This window comes from Lithobates pipiens, unplaced genomic scaffold (genome assembly GCF_037356315.1).
Source record: "Lithobates pipiens isolate NorthernLeopardFrog02 unplaced genomic scaffold, aLitPip1_a1.2 Scaffold_8, whole genome shotgun sequence".
Taxonomy (NCBI): domain Eukaryota; kingdom Metazoa; phylum Chordata; class Amphibia; order Anura; family Ranidae; genus Lithobates; species Lithobates pipiens.
Window position 1 is genome coordinate 269,566,227 of NW_027507903.1, and position 21,841 is coordinate 269,588,067.

General features: G+C 42.0%; 1 protein-coding gene across 4 annotated transcripts in view; it reads right to left on the minus strand.

Moving 5' to 3' along the window:
• Positions 1-21,841, minus strand: part of PTPRQ (protein tyrosine phosphatase receptor type Q) — a 429,454-nt gene that overhangs the window by 267,759 nt on the left and 139,854 nt on the right. For all 4 annotated transcript variants that reach the window (XM_077471954.1, XM_077471952.1, XM_077471951.1 and 1 more), the window contains exons 14-15: positions 7,304-7,503; positions 2,820-3,063 (exon numbers count right to left, since the gene is read on the minus strand). In XM_077471954.1, coding sequence (XP_077328080.1) covers positions 2,820-3,063; positions 7,304-7,503 — 444 coding nt within the window. The remainder of the gene's footprint in view (positions 1-2,819; positions 3,064-7,303; positions 7,504-21,841) is intronic.

The following is a 21,841-nucleotide window of genomic DNA, read 5'->3' on the forward strand; positions in this document are numbered from 1 at the left end:
CTGATCTGGGGCTGCAGTAAAAAAAGTTGGGGGGGGGCATACTCTTATGCAATTTTATCCTCTCAAGATATCTGTATGTTTTTTTTCTGGCTTTATAGCTCTCCCAGCTGGCACTGGCTGCATACTTCCCAACATTTTGAGATGGGAATGAGGGACACCTACCAACAAACATATGTAGGCATAGAACACGCCCCCTGCCACACCCCCTTAAAGGAGAATTTAACCCCAAAAAAATTTATTAAATCCACAAGGGCTTTTTTTACCACTACTATTCCTTTGAATTGACTTTTAAAATGTACAAATGTAGGCATTTAGAAATTGGATGAAAGGTTTAGCACTGGGAAACACTGCAGGAGTAAAAAGGGTACTTCCCTCTTTCTCTATGTGTCGCCAACAAGGAACTGATGTATTAGGTCAGCATTTCTTAACCTTTTTTCATTTACAGCACTCTTTAAAGGTATACAAATCCACAGGGCACCCCATTTCCCAACTGTATTTGTTGGACTAAAGGAAACTGTATTTGGTACTGGATAATGATGTCACCCTCTCTTTGGGGGAGTCCCACCTTCACATTAGAACCCTCCCCTTCCAATCAGATCCCCTCTCCCATTACACCAAAGTCCACCTTTACATCAACATTCTTTAATTATATCAAAGTCCACTTTTACATCAGAGTTCTCCCTTTATATTAGCGTCCTCCAGTTATATTAGATTCCCCCTTTACATCGGAGTTCCCCTTTCACATCAGAGTCTCCCCACTTCAAATCAGAGACCCCTAATAAATTAGACTTAGCCCTCTACACATCAGAGTCCCCCATCACATCTGAGTCCTCTTTCATATTAGAGAGCCCCCCCCTTCACATTACAACCCTCTCTTTACAACACCCTCATATTAGCATCTCCCCTAAACATCAGAGCCAACCTCCTCGTATTAGAAACTCCTTAAAATCAAAATCAGTAATCACATCAGAGGCAGCCCCCTTCACATCAGAGTCTCCCTCTTGAAATCAGAGCCCTCCCTTCCTATTAGTGTCTCTCCTACACATTAGAATCCCCCCCCCCCATCATATTAGAGGCAGCCCCCATCACATTAGAGTCCCCCTTCACAAAAGAGTCCTCAGTTCCATCTTTAAAAATAGAGTCCTACCTTCAAACCTGACTGTGGCATCATGGCAGAGGGAGGGAGACGGAGAAGGTTTGGACAGAAGCAGGACGTCTGGATCAACATCATTGCTATGGTGCAGATGAGCCTGAGTTGGCCCCCTGCAACATGGAAACAAACAGTGTGGTGCAGCAGATAGGGGCAGACCCCCTCACTGATAGCACTGGTCCTGGAGGAGGAAGGGGGGGTGCAACCGAAATCTGACATCCAATCACTCCCCTAGATCTGGCCCTGCTTCTCAGTGTATGTTTTTGTTTTGCAGCACACTGTATTATGATGTGAAAGGGCCCTAAATATTAGTAAAATGGAAATTACACATAGACTCCATTTTATTCAGTATGGTCTTTACACCTAGCCTTACTTAGTTACAGATTAGCCTGTCTTTATACACTTTGGCAGGAGCTCAAACAGATTTCTTTTTTTTTTTTTTTTTTTTTTTTACATTAACCATACAGAAAAGTTTTCTTAAAAAGCACAAGCAAATTGAAAGCAGTGACCCACAGTACATTGCATTCCTATAACTCATATACTCTTTCAATGAGATACACATTAAACTGATAACATTAAACCTGACAAGTAAATGATGAAGTACTTGTTCATGATTTATTCTTGACAATTTGAACAAACATCAGAAGCTCTTTCCTTCTGGCACCTAAACTTGTTTTGACTTTGAGGGACTTATTCTCTATGCCAAATGCTTTCTATGTTATGCTTTTAAATGAACATGTGCTTTGTTTATGCAAGGTAAAGCAACAGATTAATTTTAAAGTGGCCCCTACGGCTGCTTATAATTAATTTCCCTTCATTCCTCAGCAACTTAATGGAGAAGTATGGGTTTTAAAAAAATAATCGTACTCACCTCAATGCTGCAGCTGCCCCACGTTGGCTCTAAGACTGAGAACAGAGTGATCACATGACCACTGATTGCTCAGTTCTCAGTCTGCACAGAGTGGAGAACAGTGACTATCAGTCACTGCTCTCCACTTTGCTCCTTCAGTGTCATGCTGGGCTGGAGGGGGGCCCGGTTCAGCTGGCTCCAGCTCTCAGATGTGCACTGAGAGGTGGAACCAGCTGTCAATCAGGCCGCTGGGTGGGTCCTGATAGTATTATCAGGATCCTGCCAACGCCTTATGCAGTTTTGTTCTTTCAGCTTATAGCAGGCAGTAGACGGCTATAAACTGACTCTGGGTCACAGCAGAGCAAAAGTAAGTGCATTCTTGTGACCACCAAGAGAAGTACAACCAAAAAAGCTTTGGCCATGCTTCTCTTTTAAGGTGAAGTAGAACAACTCTGTGTAAGTTCCATGTTTCCCTAGTCAAATTTTATTCTCTCCCCACCCCAATACAATGCTGGTAATATTTAAGCAACCAATTGGTAAGCAGCAGCTCATATATGACCTTCCCTACTCTGTTCTACAGCTAGAAGCATCCACAAACATTCCATTTTGGCCACAAATCAGGAAAATAGAATCATCTTTGTTTTTAGGGTTTCTTCTTCTTTACCCCATTGCTCTAGGAACAAAATCATGGGTACATTATGGTAAATATCAACCTGAACATTTTTCATAGTTTAAGTATATTTTGGGCATGAGATAACCAATTTAATATACAGAACTGAAAAAATATAATGTTATAAACAGTATATGTTTTTTACTCACCTGATTCTGGTGTCCTGACAATTGTACTGTCAACATAGCCAGGTTCATTGGTAAAGGCAGAAACTTCAAATAGGTATGTTGTGTATGGTCTAAGCTGGCCTACAATATATGTGATTGGTTCATTCCAAATGGCATTAAAAGTCCTAGAAGTTACTGCACGTGATACAAACGAGGCGGTGGTTGTAGAGAGACCTCTGGTTGAGGAAGCACTAGTTGTGCGCCATAAAAATGATTCACTTTTATCCTAAAAAGAAAATTAACACTTTACATTGCAACAATTTTGCTAAATTGAAGTATAAATATGTTTTAACATGTATCACCCTCATATATATAATATATTTAGTGGAAAATTGCAGCAAAAGTACACTTATGCCTGGTTACTGTAATTTGAATCACATGCTGGTTTCTTAAATCTCTTAGCCCTTGTACACACTGTCGGAGTTTCAGACGGAATGTGTCTTATCGGACCGTTTTGTCGGATGTTCCAACTGCGTGTGGTCTCCATCGGACTGTTTCCGTCTGAATATCCGACGGACCAACTTTTCCAACTTGCCGGTAAAATTTTCCGACAAAATGCTCCGATCGGACATACTGCGATCATGTGTAGCCTACTCCGACGGACAAAGTGCCACGCATGCTCAGATCAAATTCCTAGACCAAAGCTATTGGCTACTAGCCTGAACGTAGTCCCGTCGTAACAAAATAACGTCATCACTTTATGTAGAATCGGATTTTCCGACAACTTAGTCCGACCGTGTGTATGCAACATCACTTCTGGACCTCTTCCGGAATTAATCCGTCTGAATTACTCCGACGGATTTGGTTGTCGGAATCTCCGACCGTGTGTACAAGGGTTTATGTCTCTAAATGACATTAAAGGTCAGAGCTTTCCACCATAATTCCTATTTTGAGCCATGAGACAAAGCCAAATGATGGTGTCAAAAGTCATAGTGTACAATACATAAACAATGGAATAGTCAAGAAAGTAAGACTTTGGTTGAGGTCTTGTCAGAGGGAGTGGAAACACATTAATGAGAAATAATTTGTTTTGGGTAAAGTGGTCCCATCAGTGGAAAACAAAAGAATTGCTATAACTTAAAAAATGCATGATTCTTGCACCAGTATTTTTGTAATTGAATGTCATTAACCTAATAACGTCTATTCCTGACAAAAAAAAATAAGTTGTGTCCTTTTTTATATATATCTCACCTTTACTGGGGTTGATTTACTGAAATTGGAGAGTGTTAAATCTATTTCAGCTCCTCGTGGTAGCCAATCGGCTTCTAATTATATTTAATACACATTCACTTTTGAGAGCAGCAACCCTGAAAGTTAGCAATCACTTTTATCATCAATTATTCCTTTATAATCATTTGTTTAGCGCAGGAATTCATGGTGGTATAAACTATTTACCTACAATTGGCTTCTAAAGTCTAGTACACACAGGCCAAATATCGAACAACATCGGCCGGTTCAATAAATACCGGCCGACATTTGGCCCATGTATATGCCAGCAGGTCCGACAGAAGCTAGCCATTTGTCCGGCTTCTGTCAAAGGGTCATATCCCAAAACGGTCTGCCAACCAGCTCCCGTTCAGAGCTCTCATCGGCTAAGAGCACTGACTGAAGTGTTCTGGCAGGAAGGCCTTCCTCCTGTCAGAACACAATAGCACAGCAGGGGAGATCGCTGTACTAACAAAAAACCTGAAAGCTGATTGGTTTAGCTGATTGATTTCTATGCAGAGCTGCATCAGATTTTGCACTTTAGTAAATCAACCCCAAAATGTATGTTATTGAGCATACCTATTATAATAAACATGTGACTTTTCATTGAATATTGATCCACAGATTTTATATACATACATATACATACTGTATAAACTTTTATTCATGTATGAGGATATGCTATATACCTAAGCCTACCTAACTTAGGCTAATTTAGGATCTATTTTATGTTGATGTAGAATTATAATGAATGCTTTTAGCTATGGTTGCTTTCAGGGCTCAAGTCCTGCTGGAACGCATGAGAACGGAGTTCCTGTGCTTTTTCCACAACAGGAACTCAGTTCCCGTTAGCAGCCGTGTCCTGCAAGACTTTGAAATATGCAAGCTGTGTGGCAGGTGCTACACCAGCAGCCGCCGACACAGCTCGCAATAGTAAGTGCCGTACACCTGACCATTCAGGCATTGCCAGTAGGGGGCCCCATGACAGCTTCCGCTTCTATCTACCTGTCAATCACAGCTAGCTGATGGGTAGATCAGATCCCTGCTGCTAAGAGATTGTATTTTGTCAGACTTCTCATGATGCGCTCTTCCCCGCCGGCCCCTCCTGATTTTCTGTCTCCTCATCTCCCCCCCCCCCCAGTCTCCTGCATACTTGCTCTGTGTGTCTGCTGAATCCCCCCCTCCTCTATCTTCAGTGCCATATGATGAGAGAACCCGGAGGAGGAGCACAGCTATTCTGCTCACAGGACATGCAGGCAGAGAGGTGAGCTGAGGGAGGAACATTAGTTTGCGGTGGTAAGCTGAGCACAATACCTGGCAACGTTTAATGCCAGGAGGGACGTTTATGTGGAAATATGTGAAGGGTTGGAATAGCAGCGAGTGTGTGTTGGAGCCCTGCAGAGTTTGCAGCCCCCTAAGCTAACATACATCTCCTAAGCAGGAACACATCACTATCTCCCCAAGCATTCTGTCCAGATAATGTGCAGTTCATTTATGACCTTTCCGTTTAATCCTGTGTTATCCAAACTCTGTTCAATGAAAAGTGTAAACTCACCACATAAACACTCTATATACAAAATAAAATTCCCCAATAAAGATCAGAAAATTTGCATGGAAGCACAATTGAATGAATGCTGATTATTCAGAGAATTACCATATTTAACAGTTAAGCCCCGTATACACGAGCGGACTTTTCAACATCCAAAGTCCGACGGACTGATTCCGTCAGACTATTCGATCGTGTGTGGGCTGCAACGGACTTTTGACTCGCCAAAGTCTGAAGGACTTTAGAATATGGAACATGCTTCAAATTTTTCCGAAGGAACTCCGCCGGACCCGGTCCCTTCGAAAAATTTGCTCGTGTGTATGCTATTCCGACGGACTAAAACCGACGCTAGGGCAGCTATTGGCTACTGGCTATGAACTTCCTTATTCGAATCCAGTCGTACGTCATCACGTTCGAATCCGTCGGAGTTTAGTGTGATTGTGTGTGGCCAAGTCCGCTCAGCCGAAAAGTCCGTCAGAACTCTGTCGGAACTCCGGCAGAACTCCGACAGAACTCCTTCGGAAGTCTGTCGGACATAAGTCCTCTCGTGTGTACGGGGCTTTAAGCTTCATACACACAATACAAAAATTGGATGAAAAATACCACTTTTGAAGCGTTCATGCATATGAGCGTATCATTTTTTTTTCTGGTGGGGGAGTGGATCTTGGGTGGGAGTTCCCACACTTTTTTCACCAGGACTTGACCCCTGGTTGCTATATGAGCAAAGTTTGTATTTGTGTATTTGCATTTTGTGTTCATTTATCTGTATATCATATCTGTAATGCCTTGTTGCCATCTAGTCAATATTTTACCAGCCTGGTCAAGAAAATTATGACTAAAAATGTTTTACAATATTTTATAAATAGGAAACAGTTCTGATGGGGTTTTTGTTTTGGTTTTTTTTTTATGAAAAGGCGGCCAAGCTAGCATCTAAAGTCACTACAAAGTATTGTTTTATTTTATTATTTTACTTTTAGTGCTCATTGAGTCTGGTATCCTCAGCAATGTACTCAGGTATACTGAACTAGGAGATACATTTAAAAAGAGGCAGTATTGATGTATTGTTGCATTTAAAATGTGCTTAGCCCTCTGGCAGCTATGAAAGCACTATAAAAGTGAACACAGGTGTAAAAAAAAAAAAAAAATAGAGAGGAGAGCCTCTGTGAAGCTGATAGATCACACATAAATGTTTTCTGCTAATATGTGTCCTTACAGGTTGGCAGGTGCTCTACTGCCTAATCACATTGGTACAGTCCTATTACAGCAGGAAACCTCTATGTTCGGTTTGCAATGTTTTTCAATGGGTTTCAATGCTTGGCACATTACTAGTGGATAATGGTCTTAAAAAGGGTATTCTTATCTTTCTTTTCTTATCTTTCAAGGATGACTCTCTCAGCATGAGGAGAGGTCCTAAATGGCTTGTTTTTAAGCTTATTTATTGCTTGCTAAGAATATGTAAATATCTGAATGTCCATACATAGCTTGGCCACAGTTCTACTTATGTATGTTCTAAGTATGTATTCAATTAGTACAATGAAAAATGACTCTTATTAAAATTATTTAGATATGTAACATCATGGAAAAGAAAAAGAAAAAAACATCTAGCATCACACAATAAATGTGTCGACTGTTTTACTTTTACTTGGTAATCACATTTTGATCTAAATTCCAGCCCAAACATGCTGTAAAGCCTACAGAGTGGAACTACACTTACAGTACACTCCGGCAATGCTCCATTCAAAATTTCTTCCACTTTTACAGTTGTATCCTTTACTATTACTCCAGTTCTTGCATGTTTAACACTTATCTTGAAGCTGGTAATTTTTCCATGAGGTTGTCGAGGTAAAAACCAGGTAAGATTTACTGCAGATGAATTGAGTGCTTCAACAGTTAGATTCACAACTTTTCCTGGAGCTATAACCAGAAAACATAAGTCTCTATTAGTACTGTCAAAAGTTAAAATTTTTAGGTTTAAGTTTAAGGATACATAATATGATTAAAGATGCAAATATATAACACAAGGTAAGCAGGTTCTCACATCTACATATTCTTCAAAGTTATGTGCAGTCAGAGGGGGGTGGGGTCATCCGGTTACAACAGTGGGTGACTCCACCCTTGCCCATATAACAGCTATCACAGCGCAAAGACAGCAGTTGGTGAGACGCCTCCCATGGAGTATTTTTGATTGAAGATGGATGGACACTTTTTTTCTCTTATGTAATAAAGGAATTGTCAAAAACTGTGTATTGTGGTTTTTAATTTTTGACACTTTTTTTGGTAAATGGGTAAGGGTACAATGTACCCCATACCCATTCATATAGGGGGGTGGGATCTGGGGGCCCCCTTGTTAAAGGGGGCTTCCAGATTCCAATAATCCCCCCACCCGCTGACCCCCACAACTAATGGCATTCTACATGGGGACAAGGTGCTTTGGGAGGGACCCCAAAGCACCCACCCCATGTTGAGGGCAAGCGGCCTGGCGCTCGCCCCTTCCTTCTTCTGGCCTGCCGGGCTGCTTGCTCGGGATAATGGTCTGGTATGGATTTTGCGGGGACGCACACCATTTTTCCCTTTAAAATCCCTACCAGACCCGAGCCAATTTTTCCCTCAATTTTTTTAGCTAAATTGCCAGGATCCGGCAATACATTACAGCTGCGAGCAATTTTAAATTATATTTTTTCCTTTAGAAATGTTAGTTTGTTGCGGCACAGTAAAACACATGCGACCAATGCGCCACTTTACAGGCAGACTAGGGGGACCCCCAAGGCATTATATTTAAAGGAATATTTCATTTTTATTGATTCACTTTAAGCATTATTAAAATCACTGCTCCTGAAAAGTCGGCCGTTTTAAAGACTTTTTTTGCATTGATACATGTCCCCTGGGGCAGTACATGGGTCCCCAAACACTTTTCATGGCAATAACTTGCATATAAGCCTTTAAAGTCCCATAGACTTTAATGGTGTCCGCATGTTTGCACACATTTTTTGTCTGTTCGCATGTTCTGGTGCGAACCGAACCAGGGGGTGTTCGGGTCATCCCTAATGAATCTGAAAAATCACCATCCAGTGAAGAAGCTGTATCCAATGAGGAAGTTGAGAAAGCACTACGCATCCAATGAAAAAGCCGAGAAATCACTAAACATCCAATGAAGAAGCTAGAAATCACTATACACCCAATGAAAAAGCTGAGAAATCTGTGTGCATCCAATAAAGAAGCTGAGAAATCCCTATGCATCTAATGAAAGAGTTGGAAAATCACTAAGATCCTAGTATAGAAGCTGAGTAATCATTAGGCATTTATTGAAGAAGCTCAGAAATCACTACACATTCAATGAAGAAGCTGAGAATTTTGTGAGGACTTAGTTGCCAAAATAGAATTTGGACCATGACAAAATATTAGTCAATGACGAAAACTGATATATTCTAACACACTCACAAGTAATAGACATGGAGACTTTTTATTCTATCCTTGTACGTTTAGTGAAAGCCATTTGAGGAAGTCTCTTCATTGCTTGAAATGGATGACAGTATAATAATAAAAAATAAATAAAAAACTTGCACTATAAAGCAAATTACATTATGAGAAATATGAACTGGTCAACTGTTTTACTATAACTTAATAAGTGAGTTAATAGTAATAAATAACCAAAAACCAACATGGTATATTTCCTAAAGGTGTAATGGTCTAGCTAGGGCTCAAAACAATACCCTCCTACCACAACCTATTCTAAGCTGGCAAAGATGTCTATCTTCTACATACTAATTTATAAATATATTAAATACAATGCTGTCAGCATAAAATGCCATATGACTATGATTATTTTTATACTGACAAAACTATATATTCAATCATGTATCGATTGTATAGAAGGATTGTCATCATTTATGGTTGCATTGTGTAAGAGGTAAACAAAAACAGAACAAGTACAGTGTAAAGTATAGTATTCATACCCTTTGAAATTTTCCAAATTTTTTCATGTTAAAACCAAAAACTTAAATGTATTTTATTGGGATTTTATGTCATAGACCAACACAAAGTGGCACATAATTGTGAAGTGGAGAAAAATTATAAATGGTTTTCAAAATGTATTCAGCCTCCCTGAGTCAGTACTTTGAAGAGCCACCTTACGCTGCAATTACAGCTGCAAGTCTTTTTGGGGATGTCTCTACCAGCTTTGCACATTTAGAGAGTGGAGTTTTTGCCCGTTCTTCTTTGCAAAATAGCTCAAGCTTTGTAAGATTGGATGGAGAGCATCTGTGAACAGCAGTTTACTAGTCTTGCCACATATTCTCAATTGGATTTAAGTCGGGCCATTCCAACACATGAATATGCTTTGATCTAAACCATTCCATTGTAGTTCTGGCAGTGTGCTTAGGGTCGTTGCCCTGCTGGAATGTGAACCTCCACCCCAGTCTCAAGTCTTTTGCAGACACTAACAGGTTTTCTTCTAAGATTGCTCTGTATTTGGCTCCATCCATCTTCCCATCAACTGTGACCAGCTTCCCTGTCCCTGCTGAAGAAAAGCATCCCCACAACATGATGCTGTCACCACCACGCTTCACGGTGGGGATGGTGCGTTTAGGGCAATGCGCAGTGTTAGTTTTCCACCACACATAGAGTTTTGCTTTTAGGCCAAAAAGATCAATTTAGGTCTTATCTGACCAAAGAACCTTCTTCCACGTGTTTTCTGTGTCCCCCACATGGCTTCTCGCGTTTGCAAACGGGACTTCTTATGGCTTTCTTTCAACAATGGCTTTCTTCTTGCCACTCTTCCATAGTAGCCAAATTTGTGGCGTGCAGGACAGCTCCTCCAGGGTTACCATGGACCTTTTGGCTGCTTGTCTGATCAATGCTCTCCTTGCCCGGCCTGTTTTGCAGTTGTGTCATACTCTTTCCATTTTCAGATGATGGATTGAACAGTGCTCTGTGAGATGTTCAAAGCTTGGGATATTTTTTTTTATAACCTAACCCTGCTTTAAACTTCTCCACAACTTTATCCCTGACTTGTCTGGTGTGTTACGTGGCCTTCACGATGCTGTTTGTTCACTAAGGTTCCCTAACAAACCTCTGAGGGCTTCACAGAACATCTGTATTTATACTGAGATTAAATTACACACAGATGCATGCCACGCTTTTCAGATATTTATTGGTAGAAACAATGTAAAACCATTAATCATTTCCTTCCACTTCACAATTACCGTATTTTTCGGACGATAAGGCGCACCGGATTATAAGGCGCACTAGCAACGACCGGCTAATATAATGGATATTTCCATATATAAGGCGCATCGGACTATAAGGCGCACTGGATTATAAGGCGCATTTAATGAAACACAACTCGGATGCGGTACTGTAAGTCAAATTTTATTCAACTCTTTAGCAATAACCATAAAATGGTCTATAACAATAACTCTTAACACTGTTCAATTAAATACAAAACCAGACAATTATTTTTTCACTTTATTCTTCAATAACTATTAACACTGTTCAGTTACCGGTGAATACCGTACAAAACCAGACACTCACTTTTTCACTTTATTCTTCTCCCGCAAATCCATCAAATTCTTCATCTTCAGTGTCTGAGTTTAACAATTGGGCGATTTCGGCATCAAGCACGCCCGTATCCCTCTCATCATTCTCATCAGTATCCGAGTCAGGCTCGTTGCTGTCATCGGTACCGGTACTTAGCTGTTCAGTGATAATTCCGGACTTCTTGAAAGCTCGGATTACACTGGTGACTGATACCTTCGCCCAGGCATCCACGATCCACTGGCAGATAGTGGCGTAACTCGCCCGGCGTTGCCTCCCTGTGTTGGTGAATGTGTGTTCGCCTTCTGTCATCCAATGCTCCCACGCAGCTCGCAGTTTAACTTTAAACGACCTGTTGACACCTATATCTAGTGGCTGCAGTTCTTTGGTTAATCCACCTGGAATGATGGCAAGCACCGAATTAGTTTTCTTCACTTGGGCTTTGACAGTATCTGTCAGATGGGCGCGCATGGAGTCACAGACCAATAGGGATGGAGATTCGTGGAAAAAGCCGCCCGGTCTCTTGACGTAAACCTCTCTCAGCCACTCACTCATCTTCTCCTCGTCCATCCAGCCCTTCGGGTTAGCCTTGATGATGATGCCAACCGGAAACTTTTCTTTTGGCAGAGTCTTCCTCTTGAAAATTACCATGGGTGGTAGTTTCTGGCCATTAGCCTGGCAACCGAGAACTACAGTGAAGGATGACTTTTCGTTTCCTGTAGTGCGTATAGATACCGTACTGGTCCCTGTTCTCTCGACAGTACGGTTTACAGGGATATCAAAGGTAAGGGGGACCTCGTCCATGTTGGTGATGTGCTCTGGTCGGATTTTCTGTTCATTGATCTTGTTCTTGCAGTAGGTATGGAAAATGGCCAGCTTTTCTTCGTAATCCTTTGGCAGTTGCTGTGACATAGTGGTTCTTGTGCGGATAGAGAGATTCCGCCTTTTCATGAAACGGAAGCACCAAGAGGGACCTCCTCGAAAGTCGTTGATCTCCATGTCGCGTGCGATCGCTGTTGCTTTGAGTCGAATAGAGACAGTAGAGACGCTTCTACCTGCGGTTCTCTGTTCAATAACCCACTGTTCAATTTTGTCCTCCAACCGTGGCCATCTTGCTTTGTTTCCTCGGAAACTCAGTTTGGTCTTCTTTACCTGGCGCAGGGCATCTTCTTGCTTCCTCCACTTTCGTACCATTGATTCATTAATGTTGAATTCTCTCGCAGCTACTCTATTTCCATGCTCTACTGCATGACTGATAGCCTTCAGTTTGAAATCCGCTTCGTAAGCATGTCTCTTAACAGGAGCCATTTTTGGGGCAGCGGGTATACCGTAGAAAATGAACGAATGAATGCGCACACCTCCTGACTAAGATGGCCGTAATGCTCACGAAGCTGCACTGCTTGGATTGGGCATTACGGCCATCTTAGTCAGGAGGTGTGCGCATTCATTCGTTCATTTTCTACGGTATACCCGCTGCCCCAAAAATGGCTCCTGTTAAGAGACATGCTTACGAAGCGGATTTCAAACTCATCGCTATCAGTCACGCAGTAGAACAACCTAAGAGAGGTTTACGGTACGTCAGTTTACGGTAAGAGACCGGGTGGCTTTTTCCACGAAGGTCATATATAAGGCGCACCGGATTATAAGGCGCACGGTCGATTTTATGAGAAAATTTAGGCTTTTACGTGCGCCTTATAGTCCGAAAAATACGGTATGTGCCACTGTTGGTCTATCACATAAAGTGCCAATAAAATAAGTTTCCATTTTTGGCTGTAACATGACAAAATGTTGACAATTTCAAGGGGTGTGAATACTTTTTCAAGGCACTGTAAGTGATAAATTAAGCTCACCCAATTGGGAACTCTCTCAGAAACCAATAATTAGAATGATCATACAACAATTAGTAACTCCCAAGAACATTCTATACTGATCTCAGATTTTTAGGACAATTAATAATTATGGAGTTCAGCTGTCAATTACAAATGTAATTTTATGGTAATTTTGATACTTATCTTTTTTTTTAGGTAACTCATACTAAATAATATCTAGAATCCAAACTTTTTTTTTGGATAGAGTAGAAAAGTGTTCCAACTACTATTGGGGTTTTATGTCTGTCTATGTCCCCACTGGGAAGATTCACTTTTTTATTTGTCCTGGTGTCCATCGCAACAGGGAAAGGAAGCAATGGGGAATCCAAATTTTACCGTTGTCACCAGAACAGGAGGTGTGGAATTTTTTTCCAAATTGGGATACCTGTTTTAGTGACAGCTGTCTTAGCCCCTGTACACGCGGTCGGAGATTTCGACAACCAAATCCGTCAGATTTTGTCCATCGGATTTTGTCCGTCAGATCTTGTCCGAAACTGTTGCATACACACGGTCGGACTAAGTTATCGAAAAATCAGATCTTTCAGAACGTGATGACGTAATTTCGTTACGATGGGACTACATTCAGGCTAGTAGCCGATAGCTTTGATGCAGGAATTTGATCTGAGCATGCGTGGCACTTGGTCCGATCAAAATTCTCTACACATGATCGGAGTATGTCCGATCGAACCAGTTGGTCGGAAAATATTTCCAACAAGTTGGAAAATTGGGTCCGACGGATATTCCGACGGAATCAGTCCGATGCATACCACACACAGTCGGATTATCCGACAACACGGTCCGATAGGACACATTCCGACGGATACTCCGATCATGTGTACAAGGGCTTAGAGATATTTTCCTCAATCTGGAGAGTTATTCTTTCTTCCTGTTGTCCAGGACAGAAAGTGGAGGCTTTTGATATGTAATCATATCTCTATAACAACTATTAGTTTCAAGCAGCATTTTAAATATTTTACAAATAATTTGCAACACTTTGATCAACATTTTTATATTCTCTGTATATTTTTTTCAGTCTAATACTCCTGACTGTTAAGATGATCCTTTGTACATTGCCTTTGAAAACCTGTAACCCTTCCCCTCCCTTTTCTATAACCACTTCACCATATTGAAAAAAAAAAACAATATTTTTTACTTTTTGCTATAATAAATATCCCCCAAATAAATACATTTGCTTCATCAGTTTAGGCCGATATGTATTCTTCTACATATTTTTGATAAAAAAATTTGCAATAAGTGTATATTGATTGGTTTGCGTAAAAGTTATAGCGTCTTCAAACTATGGGAAAGATTTATGGCATTTTTAAGGCATTTTTCTTTTTACTAGTAATGGCGGTGTTCTGCGATTTTTAGCAGTGCTGCAACATTGTGACAGACAGATTGGACACTTTTAACACATTTTTGGGACCATTGACACTTATACAGCAATCGTTACAGCGGTGCAAGTCCTTAGACAGATAGGCAGCACAATAGCTGAGAACGAGTTCTACACCAATTGATAGGCAGAGGCATAGTCAGACAAGCATGTGGTCAAGACAAAGAGCAAACAGAAGTCCAAACTACAAGCCAATGTCAGAATAAAAAGGCAAATACAAACAAAGTAGTCCAGCTGACACCAACAAACTGAACTTTTTGATCAGGCACTGGGTGGAAGTTCAGAGCTCCCTAAAGAGGTAGTTAAGTAAACTTTAATGCATAGCCTTGCTTCACTGCACAGCAGTGACCACTAGTGATGAACCAAGCACCCCCCGGTTCGGTTCGCATCAGAACTTTCGAACGGACCGAAAATTTGTGCGAACTTTAGAACCCCATTGAAGTCTATGGGACTCGAATGTTCGAAATAAAAAGCGCTCATTTTAAATCATCCCTAAAAGACTGCTGCTGCTGATGCTGAGTGCCAGGCTCCACCTCCATGCTGACACAATCATCCTCCTCCTCCTCCTCGTCCATCCTGTGTGATGGGTGGGACAGCAGGAACACTGTCTGGATAAAGGGGGCCTTGAGAGGCAAGGAAGTCCTCCTCTTCCTGACTCTGTTCAGCTTCAAGTGTCCTGTCCATTATTCCACGCAGCGTGTGCTCCAACAGGTGGACAAGAGATACAGTGTCACTGATGCATGCACTGTCACTACTCACCATCCTCGTGGCCTCCTCAAATGGTGACAGGACAGTGCATGCATCCCTGATCATGCCCCACTGGCGTGGTGAAAAAAAAACAAGCTCCCCTGAACCTGTCTTGATGCCGTAGTCGCACAGGTACTCATTGATGGCCCTCTGCTGCATGTGCAGCTGCTGCAGCATGGCCAACGTTGAGTTACACCTGGTGGGCATGTCACATATAAGGCGGTTCTTGGGCAGGTTCAACTCCTTTTGGAGCTCAGCCAGCCGAGCACTGGCATTAAATGATCGGCGGAAATGCACACAGACTTTCCTGGCCTGCCTCAGGACATCCTGTAAGCCTGGGTACCTGCCCAAGAACCACTGCACCACCAGGTTAAGGACATGAGCCACACAGAGCACATGGGTCAGTTGTCCCTGTCAGAGGGCAGAGAGGAGGTTGGTGCCATTGTCGCAAACCACCATTCCTGGCTTAAGCTGGCATGGCATCAACCACCTCTCAGCCTGCCCCTGCAGAGCTAACAAAATATCTGCCCCAGTGTGGCTCCTGTCCCCCAAACAAACCAGCAAAAGCACAGTATGGCATCTTTTTGCCTGCGTACTTGCGTAGCCCCTGGAACGCCTACGGAGCACCGCTGGTTCTGAGGACAAAGCACTGGAAGAGGCCATGGAGGAAGAAGAAGAGGAGGGGTGGAGGAGAGAGGTGTGTCACAACCAGTAGTAGCATTTTGGAGGCGTGGTGAAAGAACAACCTCCAACACTACTGCACCTTGTCCTGCATCCTTCCCAGCTGCCAGAAGAGTGACCCAATGGGCCGTGAAGGTTAGGTAGCAGTTGAAGTGCTAGCAACTTAGCCAAGCTAGCATTCAACCGCTGGGCATGTGGATGGCTGGGAGTGAACTTCTTTTGACGGTCCAGCAGCTGGGACAGGGAAATTTGCCTGGTACAATCGAACGTGGGTGTACTGCTAGCAGAGTGCCCGCAAGTACTTGGCTGTGACGCACCTAATTCTACACCTTCATTCCTCTCAGTGCAGGTTTCAGAGAGGACTGAAAGTCTAGTGTGGTTTGAGATCCCAGCTGATGAGGAGCAAGGTCCGCTTTGTTCTTTGGTGTGGGTCTTTAAGGTACACTTGCCAACGAGCTGCATGGCAGGTCAACATATGTCTGGTCAAGCATGTGGCGCCCAAGTGGCTGATGTTTTGGCCACGTGAGATACGCTTGAGACATATGCCTGCCTCATTGGAGATGTGCCTCCTCCTCCTCTCTCCTATAAGGTACCCACATGGATTCAGTGACCTCATCATCCCCTCCCTCTTCACCACTGGAACAAACCTGGCAGTATGCTGCAGCTGGTGGAACATGACTGCCAGATTGCTCTCCTTCTTGAGCATCCCCTCTCTCTGCGCTCACGCTACTGCCTTCCTCTAGCTGGGTATCATCATCAGAGCCTTCAAAACGCTGGGCATCCTCCTGGAGCATGTACTCAACACTGTGCTCAAACAGTTCAGGGACTCCTCAAGAGGACATGGTGGGTCTAGGGAAGGAGTGACTGATGACATTGAGTCAAGGGAAGAGGACGTGTTGGCAGCTGCTTTGCTAGTACTTTGCTAGGATGAGGAGGATGAGCAGGGCTTGGTCATCCACTCTACCAAGTCTTCGGCATGATGTGGCTCAACACATCCAGCTGCCAAAAATAAAGACAAGCGTGTCCCATGGCCACGTTCTGATGACAATGCACCGCCTCCACAACTAGCACTGTTTTCTCTAGACACAGGGCCTGCTTGCCCTCTTATATTGGCTCGTGACTGTCTGCCTCTCCTTGTTGGCCTTCCAGACATAGTAATGGCCTGCAGGGAGATGGGAAAACCAGCAATTGGGTAGCTTTAGGTGCACGCTGAGCAGATGACACAGTACACCGACTGTAATTACTACAGCTGCCTGCCTGTGTTACAGAAACAGAACAACACTAGCAATAAGGGGTAGCTTCAGGTGTATACTGTGCAGGAGGCACACAACAAACACTGTAAATGCTGCAGATGCCTGTATTACAGAACACCAGCAATAAGGGGTATCTTCAGGTTTATATTGTGCTGGAGGCACACAACACCCATTTTAACTCCTGCAGATGCTGGTATTAGAGAACACCAGCAATAAAGGGTAGCTACAGGTGTATACTGTGCTGGAGGCACACAACACCCACTTTAACTCCTGTGGATGCCTGTATTAGAGAACACCAGCAATAAAGGGTAGCCTCAAGTGTATACTGTGCTGGAGGCACACAACACCCACTTTAACTCCTGCGGATGCCTGTATTGGAGAACACCAGCAATAAAGGGTAGCTACAGGTGTATACTGTGCTGGAGGCACACAACACCCACTTTAACTCCTGCAGATGCCGGTATTAGAGAACACCAGCAATAAAGGGTAGCTACAGGTGTATACTGTGCTGGAGGCACACAACACCCACTTTTACTCCTGCAGATTATGTATTAGAGAACACCAGCAATAAAGGGTAGCTATAGGTGTATACTGTGCTGGAGGCACACAACACCTACTTTAACTCCTGCAGATGTCTGTATTAGAGAACACCATCAATAAAGGGTAGCTACAGGTGTATACTGTGTTGGAGGCACACAACACCCACTTTAGCTCCCGCAGATGCCTGTATTACAGAACACCAGCAATAGAGGGTAGCTACAGGTGTATACTGTGCTGGAGGCACACAACACCCACTTTAACTGCTGCAGATTCACAAGAAAAGAACACACTGTCCCTGCCTATGCTGCTCTCTCCCTGCACGCCAGAACACACTACACAAGGCCGCCACGCTGGCGGCCTTATATTGTGTGGGGTGTGTACTTAACCCCCTGAGTTATAATTGGCCACAGGCATTCTGCCTGTGGCCAATTATGGCTCTCCTCGCTGCCGGCGTTGTGATTAGCCGAGCATACAGGGTCACAGTGCATGCTTGGCCAATCATGAGCCAGCAATGCACTGTGATGGCGTAGTGCATTGTGGGCCATTCGCACCACATGAATATAGTGCGAACGGCCCACAAAGTTCTGATTTCGCCGAACAGACGAACGGCCAATGTTCGAGTCGAACATGCATTCGACTCGAACACCAAGCTCATCCCTAGTGACCACCAGAGGAAGAAGGCACATACTGTAGATTGTCGTTACTGAAATACATGTCCCCCACTGGAAGATTTCCGCCTCCTGTTACTGTGAAAACTGTAAAATGTTTGATTTCTCATCACTTTCTGTCTCCCTGACAAGGGTCACTAAGACAAATACAAAGAGCAAAGATTCTCAGTGAGGATACAAACAGCAATATAAAACAAGGCATGGATTTTAATCCTTCTTCACTCTATCCGCAATTTAAACTTGCCTACACTTAAACTTGAACACACTTTATCCACTGTAGACATCTACAACCCCTTAGATTAGAGACCTACCAAGTAGACTTTCTTATTTTGACTAACATGTAACATTTTCACCAAGTTCAATAAATTGCAAGCCTAAGCAAGTATTGTGTTTTCTTAACAAATGGAAATGTCAGCTACACTATGTAAAAGCTGTTAACCCACAGGTCTTCTCAACTATGCGAATAATAATAAATGACAGTGTTTGAAAACTCATAATCATAAAAGGAAGAATAAAAAAGATATGTTTTGTGATATGAGATTAGAACGCAACATTTTATCCAGTTTCATAACTGTATCATAATTCACATTTTAAAGAAGTCATATTTTATTGTAAATACTTTAATGTGTGATCTTTAAGACAAGTTATAAAATATAGCATTTTGTAGCAGAAGATTTAAATATGAAATAAATCATAAAACACATCCACATTTGAATTTGAAATAGCTATCTGTGAACACTGTAATTAAAAAATAAGATTAATTAAGACACCCAGGATTTACAGCATTGGCTTAAAGCCGGGATTTTCAATGAGTTTTACTTGCAAAAGACAGTGCTGGTAATTGGTAAGTAAACCATTACACTTGCCTTTCTAATATTTATACATAGCAGCTTTATGGACTTTCAAATTCAAATTTGGTGAGGCATAAGCAGAACAAATATTGTTCCTGTTTGCCCCTTGTCAGAATAACCCTGCACCTGGGAGCAGTCAAATTATAAAATGTGAATAGTGGTTGTATTAAATAGGATCAGCAAAGAACTAAAATGTAATCTGTTACACTGATATATCTGTCAGTAACTTAATTACAAAGCAGCGTTGGTCATAAGAGGACTTTAGTTCTTAAATCTCAACTGAAACCAACAATATTGGTGGGGAATGCATGGAACCCATCACATTTTTATTGCAATCATGTCCCAACTAGACAGATATCTCCTTACTTTCTGTGGGGACAAATCCCTGTTGTGTTCACACCCAATGTAGACTGCAATAAAAACATGACAGGCTATAACAAAACACTTTTTTTTTAGTAAATTGGAGTAGGGATTATTAGCATCGACTAGAGGAACAACATATTACAATCTAGTTTACTACCCATCCAAAGACACCATATTAAATCTGTACAAAAACATACACCTGTGGAGAAAAGTTATAAAACATCAGAGGAGCCACTTATTACATACTGGCCCACCCCACCCATCTAGAAATACTGCATTATACCTGTATTGGATACCTATAGCTGCCATTGTGTTGTACTGAGCTTCTGGTGTTTTTCTGCATCTTTAAAGTGATATTAAAGTTTTTTTAATTTTTTTTACATGTTATACTTATCTGCTCTGTGTAATGGTTTTTCACAGAGCAGCCACGATCCTCCTCCTCTTGGGTCCTCAGCCGGTGCTCCAGGCTCCTCCTCTTCTCCAAGTGCCACCATAGCAAGCCGCTTGCTATGGGGGCACTCCTGCATTCTCCCTCCCAAGCCCCGCTCTGTGTTTATAAGACACACAGAACAGGGCTCAGCCCCACCCCCACTGTGGAGCCAATGAGGAGGCAGAGACCCAGGGGATCAGCTGTTCTTGTGCACATCTCTGAATCATGATCAGGCTTGGGTAAGTATTATGGGGGGGGGGGCTGCATAGGAAGTTGAATGCTGAAGATCTTTTACCATCATGCATAAAGGTAAAAAGACTTATGGAGTAAATTGATGTTATATATATATATATATATATATATATATATATATATATATATATATTTATATATATATATATATATATATATATAATTTTTCATGTTTTTTATATGTTTGCGAGAGCCTGCCCATTTGATAAAAGGTGCAGTGTCTTTATGAAGGGGCGACCTGGCTACTGGATCTCCACTTTGGGGAGACAATTTTTTATCATTAGAAACATCGCTATCTATATTTAATATAGATATAGACGTAGTGCACCTGGTGGTCTGCGGCTCTGCTATATAAAGTAGCAGGATGGTGATGCCCGCAGTGGTGGTATGTAAATTGAGAGCTCGCTCGTCTGAGAGAAGTGGCAGTGCTCTTAATGTGGAATCCATTCTGCTATCAAACGTAGAGGTGTACCGAGACCAGCGGTGTAGAGGATTGAGGGATATCATGCACACCGCTGGTCCAGTCTTCAAGAAAATGGCGGCCATAGAATCTCCAATGGGTATAACGCGAAATGGTCGACCAGCATTCATTCATAGGGAGACTATTTATATGCAGATTACATCCTTTCCCAGCATCCCCTGATGAAGTCACGTGGTGTGACGTCACGTGTAGGGACAGGGAAAGACGCTCTATGCTGATTTGCACTACATGAGTTTGCTGCTCGTTGGATACAAGCTGTTTTAAAGAGACTGTTTTTGTGAATACCTTGTGTTTACTGTTAATAAAATTGGATGCATTTTAAATCCTGCTACACTATGGTATTGCTCTTTTTGATTAATTTGGGCTCTACGGAGGCATATTAAAGGAGGAGTGTGGATTTGGAGAGAGGAGTCTTAAAGGGACCCGCACCTGTGCTGTGACTGTCTCCTTGCCATAAGTGTTTCCATAAAGAAAGTGAAGGAGAAGTGTGGATCCAGAAAGAGGAGCCTTAAATGCACCCTCATTTATACGCTCTTGTCTCCTTGCCTTGAGGTAAGGGGCCATTGCTTACTTAAGTGTGTGGACACAGTGAAAGGAACACTGGGAAGTGGTTACTGAATTTGTATGCACATCGTTTGTCACAGAAAAGCACTTGCACTTTAAGAGACTATCTTTCCTTTTTGGATTTTGGGTTTTACTTTTCCTTTTTTGTATACACACTCTGTTTTTTACCAGCTCTGTAGTGTGTTTATTAATTTGCTTTATAGTTTATTTATTCATTTTTTTAATTTATTTATTTATTCTATAATGAATTGTTATTTGGGGTTTCTATATATCAAAAAAAAATCTATAAAATGAATCAATGCATCAAACGATAGACCAATCCACCAATAGAGAAACAGCGCATAATACTATGTTTACACTGAATGATTATTAAGTGCAATAATTTGTTCAAATAAAACATGTATATATACTAATCATGCATGGATACATGATGTGCATTCAGTTCATAAAATCAAAGTGTATATCCAAACTTGTGGTCCAAATCCAATGTTCAATAATTATCCCTTAATAGTCAGTCCAATCAGGGAAAAATATGCCACAGTTCTTTAAATTTATGATATATATTGCACCTCTGCCCGAAATACACCTCCACACATGCACTGACACACACACGCCACGCCGGAGGATAT